The sequence below is a fragment of the Neolamprologus brichardi genome, chromosome 7, assembly GCF_056152115.1.
Source record: "Neolamprologus brichardi isolate AB-2024 chromosome 7, ASM5615211v1, whole genome shotgun sequence".
Classification (NCBI taxonomy): domain Eukaryota; kingdom Metazoa; phylum Chordata; class Actinopteri; order Cichliformes; family Cichlidae; genus Neolamprologus; species Neolamprologus brichardi.
The window spans coordinates 23,116,417-23,126,460 of record NC_142110.1 but is presented as its reverse complement, the minus strand read 5'-3'; the positions used below and the strand labels follow the sequence as shown (position 1 = coordinate 23,126,460).

The following is a 10,044-nucleotide window of genomic DNA, read 5'->3' as shown; positions in this document are numbered from 1 at the left end:
GCATTATGGTCAAACATCTCCACTTTGGTCTCTTTTATCCAAAGGACAAATTTCCAAAAGTCTTGGGGTTTAAGGTGCAACTTTGCAAACTGCAGTTGACTTTTCTCCAAGCAATATTTCCAAAAAAGCAATACTTGTTCAGTCTTTCGTAAATTGTACTCTCTCGAACGTTAACATTTTAAATGTTAACTGAAGTCTGAAGAATCTGATCTGGAGCTCTTGGGTTTTTGGTCATTCTGTGAGCACTGAGCTTATGATGATTTTCCTGGGACGTCCCGTAAAGATTGACAGCTCTCCTGAATATTTACCGCTTTTAAATCCTCTTTCTTGCTGCAGAATAATAGACTTCAGATTGGTGGAAATGGCTTTAATAACTATTCCCAGATTTATGGGCAGCAACAGAAACATATTTAAGATCATTGCTGGTGTCTTGTGATAACATGCAACCGAGTGCTCCACACAAGCAAACTGCCAAAACATCTGCTTTCACAGAAGAGGTCACACTTGCTGATCTCTTGATTAAGTGCGTTTAATGAGAAACGATCTAGAGCTACCCTCTTAACTCCTATTGAAGCATTAAGGTTAATAAGTTCTTAATGTCAAATTCACCTACACAAAAATAACACAATCACAGTAATATACTGTATATCTGGGACTATAAGCAGTAAAACAACAAAAAAAGCTCTTTTTTTGTTTTAATTACCTGTTATTGCTAAGATGGTGGCTAGTTAGTTGTTCTAATACACAAATTTGAATATAATTCTGAAGAAAAAAAAAAAAGAACTTAACTGTGTATAATAATAATGCTGAAATCCTGATGGCGCAGATGAAATGCAAAGTTAATTTAGGAAATGTCATCAGATTCCCAGGTGTGAGACAGTGCTGCAGGGTATTCAGAGAGACAGGATTACACACCCAATTAGTGAGTTAAATTATCTGCAACAAAGATACCCCCCACCCACCCCGTGTGGCCTTGGAAACATGTAATTGGTTAAATACGGTAAATTTGACACGGAATTTAATCAATTTTCTAGGACTAGGATTAGATATTGTGCATTAAGACGGCAACGTGACACGCATACAATAGAGCACAAGCTTTAACTCTGAAAGGTAGCATGGGCTGGTGCACTCTTGCTTACACAGGGTTTGTATTTTGAGCCTGGATGACATGCAGCAACACCAACTTCTGTATCTCAGTTGCTCTTCTGAGGCAGATTTTTAAAAAAATATTTACACTTAGGCTAACTGGGACAATTGCATATCTGTAGAGTAAATAGGATTTGCAACTTTCAGGCTACATTTCAGTTACTTTCTACTGTACTGTTGAGACAAACTGTGCAGTTAAAGCAAAACCTCATAATCTCCTGAAGCCACACACTGCTCTGGCTGCTCCTGCTATGTGGATCCATGACAGTTCTGTTTTAACCGCTTGGGTTTGTGATGTACAATGGGTCCTCCTCTACTGCGTCAAATGGTGACCAGAGGAGAAGACAAAGTGCAGCCAAAACTGTCTGCTGAGGCTTTTTTGGTGTTCCCAAAATACCTCGGCACGTCAGTGCACTCTCAGCAGACACACAATGGCACATGTCACAAAACAGTGAATGTGACACTGATCTGAGGCACCACACTCAGGCTTGACTGTTGTGGACTCTTCCACAAAAACGCTGTTTGGTCTGTGGGTTGTAGAAGGAGCATTTTTCATGCAGCTTACTGAAATTCAGAGTACTCACAGATTTTTTTAAAGTCTTGTTTCATATATTTCAGTGCTATGCAATGATAACGTAGCACTAGGATCACACAGAAAAAATTCTGTGGCTACAAACAAAATCAGTCGCCTGAAAACTGATGCAGTAAGAAATCTGAGAACCGGAGAAGCTTTAATCAAAACAGTCAAATGAAAAAGCGTCCCATAAAGCTAAGTATCTTTTGCCTGTGTACACATCTGTGACCATTTTGTTCGTTATTCACCAACATGGCATGACCTTCTTACAGGACATTACCTCTCCTCCCTCGCCTCCATCCGGCTGTGTAATCCTGCAGCCGTGGCGTTGGTGTCAGTGCTGGGATCCACTGTCACACAGGCGGACACAATGGTTGCACTGTAGTCCCTTCACAGTATTGTTTTCCCCCGAACTCAGAGGCACAATAAGGCCCTTATCCACTCAGGACTGGCAAGCCTGCTGTCAGGTGCTTTTCTCCCAAGCTTGTTCGTGAGCTGAAACCATGAAAAGAATTTGTCTAAAGAACCGCTTGGAAAAAGTGTCTCTTTTGGTCCATATTGAACATGCGCAGAACATAGACTGAAATTACTCGGTTTTTTTTATGTTTTAGAAGCTGAAACCTTACATAAGAACATCAGATCCTGACTGATAAGCCTAGAAATTATTTAGTGAAAAATATGAGCATGTTAAAAGAAGACCTCTGGTAGAGCCTTACTCATATAATGTGAAACGTGTATATATATGAAACATAAACAGGTTTGCCTAACATTTCAAGTTTCATTTCTCATTTATTTATTTACTCTTGAAGAACATTTCCCTTAAACCTTCTTTTCTTTTTACATTTTTTATTATCAGCCATTTAAAAAAAAATGTTGTCTGAAATGGAAAAATGGCAAACATATCAGATTTAGGGATCACATTTGGAGGGTTCTGTCTTTAATCCTATTTTCACCTAATCCTGTTTTGATCTAATTTCGAGCTAGTCATTTTCAGCAGCTGGATAGTGTAGTGGTAAAACTACATGTCTTTGGGGTGGGAGTCGCAGTTCAACTCCCGCCCAGTATCCAGTAAGGGTCCTGGCTAGACCCCCATGTTAAAAACCAAACCCTGGAATGGCGTGGCTACGTCTGCAGCCTGTCCACAGCTCAGACACAAAACATTTCACTGCATGTTGTATGTGTGTGTAATCATTGTGTATGTGACAAATAAAGCTTGGTTGTTGTTGTTTTTAATTCATAATTAAAGTTATTTTTTCAGTAAAATAGCCCTATTTCTTAGAATTGTCTCAAAACCAATGGAAGAAAGTTTCTCTAAGATTAGATGGTCAAGATCAGTACTTATTCTATGTTGGGCTGTAAGTAACAGTTTCCCACTACGATGGTTTAAAAGAGAAATTCCCCTCTCGCCCTGCGAGGCGGTTTTTATCCTTCAAGCTCGGGTCCTCTACACAGAGGCCTCGGAGCTTGAGGGTCCTGTGCAGTATCTTTGCTATTCCTAGAACTGCCACTTGCCTAGCTCAGGTCCTCCACTGCACCGAGGGCTCCGAATACCGCTTGGACCACTGTTGCCTTCACCTTCCACATCTTGAGTTCTTCTCTCAGCCCTTGACATTTCTTGAGCTTCTCCTGTTCGTTCTTCTTGATGTTGCTGTCATTCGGTATAGCTTCTTTGCGTAGCATTTTAACAGCGCCCTGTTATCAATCAACCGACCTGCCTGCCTACATACCAAACTGACTGACTGACCAACCATTTAATAAGTGCTGCCGTTTGTGTTTGTCCTTGAATTCACGCCCTCTGTGGATATGTGGCGTGTGTGCTGTACTGTTCTTTCAACAAAGAAAGAAATGCTCATTTTAAATGCACAATGAGCACACACAGTGCTACTGTCTCTACCTTGTCTTACTCCTCCACACTCACATTACTCTAGTTAATCCCTGCCAGATTTCAGTTGGCCAAAACCACAGCAGTTCTGTCATGCGCTCACACAGACACACTAGAGCACAGATTCACCCAGCTGACATATTTTACAGATCAAAATACTGGGTCACAGTAGGATCCAGAGTGTTGGCCCTGTCCCTGCAGATCCACACATCTATCGCTGATGTGATTATGTTTAATCCACTATGTCCCTGTGATCTACCTATTGAAAAAGAACAACGTGTAGCTTGTAGACAGATTTAAGATGAATTTTGGTTAAGATGAACAGTTTGAACCACGGCTTTTGCATGCCTTTTTTTAATGCCATGCAGATGTGTGTTGTTAATGAGAAGGTGCCATAATATCCCTGTACAACACTTTGATCTTCTGTTTACTTTATTGTGTAGCATGATCGTGCTAACCTATACAGAAGTGCAGAACTAATTACTCTCTTCAACCTCAAGTGGTCTTGGCAGATGGCTGCCCTGAGGCTGGTTCTGCATAAAGGAGAGATGGTTTTCTGGAGACATCTCTCCTTCTGGAGATTTGTGATGAATGTTTTTCTAATTGGTCATATTACAGTGTTTGTATTAACTGAAAGGAGCATAGAGTCATATAGAACTTTTAGCACTATTGTACACAGGAACAAAGAAACCTGGCAGAGCCTAATCACTGTTTCTGGATTTTCTGCAGGATTCGTCCTCAGCTGGCCAGGGAGAAGATTGAGGGATGTCACATCTGTACGTATGTGATGCCTGGAGAGCCCCAGGTGATCCTGGGGAAAGACAAGGCCTTCACCTATGACTTTGTGTTTGATATGGACTCGCAGCAGGAGACCATCTACGGTACCTGCACAGAGAAGCTGATCGAAGGCTGTTTTGAGGGCTACAATGCCACTGTGTTTGCATATGGACAGGCAAGTCTTTGTCCTTGGTGTCACCACTGCAGCACTGCTGGTGTTTTAAAGCATCATCCCATCATCTCTGGTCTTTTATGCACAATACTCTCTTGTTAACTAATTTATTTGGCTGTTAAAATCTGCATTTGAAATCATGTGAGCTCCTCCGACCCTGACTTATAATCTTGCAAGTTGATACTCAGGAAAAAAAAAGGCCGGTTTCCACTGCTCAAAAACTGATTTGTGCTCATTTGTGCATCTGCATCATAACTCGAAAAAGTGCAGTAAAATAGACATTTTTCTATGATTTGCAGTTAAAAAAAATCTTATACATCTTATACTTTCTTTTTATTTAAAGATTTGGCAATGTTTACTGTTTACATCCATCACAAATGACAAACTAAGAAAAAGAAAAGCAGAATATTTCCATTGCATTGAGTATTTGCCACTGATATTTACATAATCACTGCCAGCGATACTGCCATTATAAAGCTTTGTAAGGTGTTGATAACTTTGTTTTATTCCTTAGCCATAAAAGGCTGATGGGGGTATTGTTGTCACCCTGCTGGCAGGCGGGTAGCGGGGACGCCCAAGTTTGCAATGTGCAATAACTGGAGAATCTGCCAATATGGGATTTTGAAATTGATATCATAGGAGCATCTGCTAAAAGTGTTGGACAAGATTAAATCCCGGTGGCCTTGACAACAAGGTCAAATATCAAGTTTTCTGAAAATCTTGTGAATGCAATAAAATGAGAACATGGTGACGAAGGATTTTGAAATTGATACCATGGGTATATGTGCTAGGGGGCTGAGTGGTAGCACTGACGGCAACAGTTGCATCGTCAGCTGTAAAATCAAACACTGAAAAAAATTAGTGGTGATGGCTATGTATTCTTGTCGTTAAATCTATCCACAAAGTGCCAAGAAATCTAACCCGAAAAGTCACAATTTGGCTAGTTAGTTTTTTAATAAAGGAAGTTTTATGCACAATAAATAGAATTTTTGTAGACAAAGCTTGATGTTTTGATGTTGGTTTTTTTCCTTGTCTTTTTAAACTGTTACATAAAGCACGATCATTTTTAACTTTGTGCCAAATATTTGTTGTCTACCTCAAAACCTTTCAGATATTAGATTGTTGTTAGACTTTTTATTTTAACACGCTGGGGTTGGTGAAATTGTTTTTGTAAATTTTCACTGTTTTAAAAACGTATTTTTTAAATTTTACCTGAAGTAAGTAGTTCTCACTTTCACTCATTTTCAATATCATGTTTATTGATACTAAAAATGAGTTCCAGCCTTTTAAAAATGTTTTTCTTTTTCAGCACTTCCATTACATGGAAATAACCTGTAGTTTCTGGCCCCCCCTCATCCCCCCCTACAACTCGGGTTTCTTTAGCAGCAGAGCTCCTGAATCCATACGATTCAGTAGAGAAGTGAAGCGCACACACCTTTTAGACAGATCTACATCTTTAATGTGTGTCCATATTAATCTGGATCTCCCTAGTAACAGCTTCTCTCAGTGTTGGCCTACTTCTCAAAGCACATCCACACATTAAGCGCACACAGCGGTTGGTTTGTCCCAGATCAGATCTGCTTGCCTCTTAGGCTTTAGAGGCACTAATCTAGATTTAGACCGACCCACTCGGCTGCATCGCAAGAACTCAGCTAGACTGGGTTACAGAAATAAACAGACGGCATTGATGTTGAGGAAAGAGAATAAATCAGTGATATTTACAGCACTTTTGAATCTTCAATGCCCTGGCTTAGTTTTAAGAAACTGTGTGAAATACAGCAGAATGTTTTATGTTTTTGTCAGTAGGATTGTAAAACTCACTGAGCAAATGCAGCCACAAGATGGCACTTTTCAGAGTTGCAAAGTTTACCTGGACTAGAACCTGCTTCATTTATAGCTCCAATGTAAATACACTGCTCATTTTGTAGTGTAAAACGTAATGGATTTTTTCCAGTGCTTTCAGAATTAGTTAACAGACATTGTGCAAACTGAGCTCTGCTAACACACTGAATCTTTGCAAGCATCTACAGAGGCACCATGCTAATGCAAAGCCAAAAAGGTTTTTATTGTTAACTGATAATTATGCTGCAGTGCATTTCAGGTCATTTTACAGAGTAACAGGTTACTTTAAATAAAGAACTGAGTACTTATGATGATTTGGTCCTCAGAGGTTTAAAAATATGAACAGAGCAAGATTTCTTTTCTTATTTGTTTTTGTTTTTTCAGGGTTTTTTCATTAGGCTCATCCATTATTGATGCTCACACTTGAATATTTAATGTTAATTTCAGCATTCTGGTAAATGTCCAGAAAGAGGAAACACCAGTGTAAAACATGACATGTGCACAAAAAAGCTCCCTACTGTTTAAAGAAATCAGCCAAAGTGCTCTGTGAGTTCAAAGTAAAAACTGCTAAACAGATATGTGAAGTTAACAGTTAAACAGTTATTGGAGATACTTTACTTCTGCTTTACCAAGTAGCAACAAAGTAGTAACAGCTCTTTATCACACAACATAATACGTTACTACTACTACTACTACTACTACTACTACTACTACTACCAGTACAGAAGGAAAAGGAAACTGATCGCAGGTGACAGCTTTACAAGTTTAAAACAGGACACACTGTAATAAAATAAAAGGAATAAATCAGTCAAGTAAAAATGTTTCTCAGAACTAAAGGTTTTGCAAATTTTGATGTTTGAAAGCTTTCCATGGTCATCAGGAAGGCCAGTCTGAATGCCATGCCTCTGAGGTATATAGATTTTATTTGGGTTTAGAATATAGTGTGCGGTTATTATATTTATTCTTCCCTTTCCATCCAGACTGGTTCAGGGAAGACATACACCATGGGGACTGGCTTCGATGTCAACATAGCAGACGAAGAGCTGGGTATCATCCCCCGTGCTGTCCACCACCTCTTCAAGGGCATTGAAGAGCGCCGGCGGACCGCCCAGGAGCAGGGACGTCCTGTACCAGAGTTTAAAATCAACGCACAGTTCCTCGAGGTACACACCCACTTTCCAGCTTCTTTTTTTTTTTTTTTTTTTTTTTTTTTAAAAAACCTGTTTTTTTGTTGTTGTCAAAATTTAACCCAGTAAATGAAAACACAAATTTCTTAGGCTTTCCAGTGTCATGGGTCAGGCTAATATTGTTGACACCGCTGGTTTAACAGGCTTTGACATGGTGCTCAGTCATTTGAAAATATCCACACTGCCACTGCAGCAGCTGTCGTTGGTGGGATTAAGAGGTGTTATGGGGCAGGTTGGGGGTGATAGAAGGTCTGTCTCTGGACAGAGAGAGTTAATAGGGATGATGTGACTTGACAGTTGTGCTAGGCCATCGGGCTCATCTTGAGCTGGGGAGGCAGTATAATGGTGAAAAAGAATTTTCACACATGGCAAATAAGATGTCGTTTTAGATCTAAGGCTTCAAAAGTTACTAGATGGTGCAGATTACCTTAAAACTACTGGTAGCTGCTTTAAGTTTAAAAAAAAAAGGGAGAGAGAATGAAAGCTCCAAGCTGTTTGGCAGTGGATGAGATGTCTATATATCATGTAGACCCAATATTGTGAAACGTATACTGCTTTTTTTCTCAGTCATTTAGTGGTTCAAGAGATATTTTCGAAAAAACTTTTTAATATGTAGCTAATGAAAAGCTCTCAGTTCTGCTGCCATAGTCAAAATGAGAGGAGCTGAGTTGATTTAAAATAGCTGATTCTGTTATTTGAGTCACCTTCAGTTATCACAGTGTGCTAAAAGCAGTGACCTTAATGAGCAGTGAGTCTTTCACCGTACACTTATTGCTTTCACCTCTCAGGGCTGTTTACTGTACGGGCTGCTGTAACTTATTGTTTGGCCTGTACACAGTATGAAAGACATAACACCCACTGGCATTTTTGCAATTTGTAAGTTATGCAACTTTTCCATTCTGATTTTTACATAATGAGACGCTTGATCTCAGAATCTCTTCAAGAGATCTGAGAACAGCAAACATTGATAATAATATAGGGTAGTAGACAGAAACGACACAGCAATCACAGAATAATCTTTTGTTCCTGCTAGTTTGAAATATTTTCTTGCGTCTTCCTGCAGCTTTACAACGAGGAAGTTCTGGACCTCTTTGACTCAACTCGAGACATGAAGCAGAAATCTCACATTAAGATCCATGAAGATGCCAACGGTGGAATCTACACAGTGGGAGTGACCACACGGACGGTGTCCTCCGAGGCTGAGGTATCACAGATTATGTGTTGCACTGTTATGGAGGTGTTCAGCGCGACATCATTGATTTCCCTTTAAGCATCAGTTTATTCTAAAAGAAAACATCCCCAAGACAAAATGTGTGTAGGCTGGTATCAAAGATTTACTCAGTACTCTTGGGTATAAACCTTTGCACTGCTACAAGCGTTACTGGAGTAAAGCTTCATATATTCAGTATAAATATATTTTTAGCACTGCACTTTGTTTTGTGACTTTGCTGTTGTTTTTTTGCACCAAATGTTTCAAAGTGGATTCAACCATTGTATTAATATTTAATACTCTGTCTGACTCGGTAGATGATGCAGTGCCTGAAACTGGGGGCTCTGTCTCGCACCACAGCCAGCACTCAGATGAACGTCCAAAGCTCCCGATCTCATGCCATCTTCACCATCCACCTGTGCCAAGTCCGCGTCTGTGCCTCTGACAATGTACGTCAATAAATCACTGCAAATTATGTCTGTTAGATCTAATCAATAATATAATTTCTTTCCTTTTTTTCTCCTTTTTATTATCAATGATTGTTGGGGGGAAAAAAATCTGTGTGTACATGCTGCTGTCACTGAGTGTATTTACATGCATGATTTTTACACAGCAAGAAAATGATACTGATAATCGAGTCACCAACGGTAACTCTGAGATGGACGAGTATGAGACACTGACGGCCAAGTTTCACTTTGTGGACTTGGCCGGTTCGGAGCGGCTGAAAAGAACTGGAGCGACGGGTGATCGAGCCAAAGAGGGCATCTCCATTAACTGTGGACTGGTGAGTCTGCCTGTTCTTGCACCAGGATTTGTGAGGCAGCAAAGACTTCAAAGTCTAATGATATACTGCCATCTGGTGGCAGACTTTACAAATATACTTAAAATCAAAAATTAATGAATTATGAAGTATTTTTAATGGTATTTCCAGCTTAACAAAGTCAGCACAGTTGGAGTGACCAGGGATCCCACATTGTTCCACACAAACATGCTGTTTCTGGGATGTGGCCACCCAAATCGCAACTAAAAAAAGTAGTGCTGAAAGTGTTAACTGTAACTCTACAAATGGACTGATAGCAAATTGTTGCCTCTCTATGAAATCCTTTCTCCCTTTGTCTCCTGTCTTTTTGACCAGCTCGCCCTGGGGAATGTAATCAGTGCTCTGGGTGACCGGAGCAAGCGGGCCTCACATGTGCCTTACAGAGACTCCAAACTCACCCGACTCCTGCAGGACTCATTAGGAGGAAACAGGTC

At 40.0% G+C, this 10,044-nt stretch overlaps 1 protein-coding gene across 4 annotated transcripts in view; it reads left to right on the top strand.

Annotated features, from left to right (window-relative positions):
- Positions 1–10,044, top strand: part of kif21a (kinesin family member 21A) — a 57,189-nt gene that overhangs the window by 17,540 nt on the left and 29,605 nt on the right. For all 4 annotated transcript variants that reach the window (XM_087843330.1, XM_087843329.1, XM_087843327.1 and 1 more), the window contains exons 2-7: positions 4,332–4,554; positions 7,374–7,556; positions 8,644–8,784; positions 9,108–9,239; positions 9,404–9,574; positions 9,926–10,041. In XM_087843330.1, the coding sequence (XP_087699456.1) occupies positions 4,332–4,554; positions 7,374–7,556; positions 8,644–8,784; positions 9,108–9,239; positions 9,404–9,574; positions 9,926–10,041 (966 nt within the window). The remainder of the gene's footprint in view (positions 1–4,331; positions 4,555–7,373; positions 7,557–8,643; positions 8,785–9,107; positions 9,240–9,403; positions 9,575–9,925; positions 10,042–10,044) is intronic.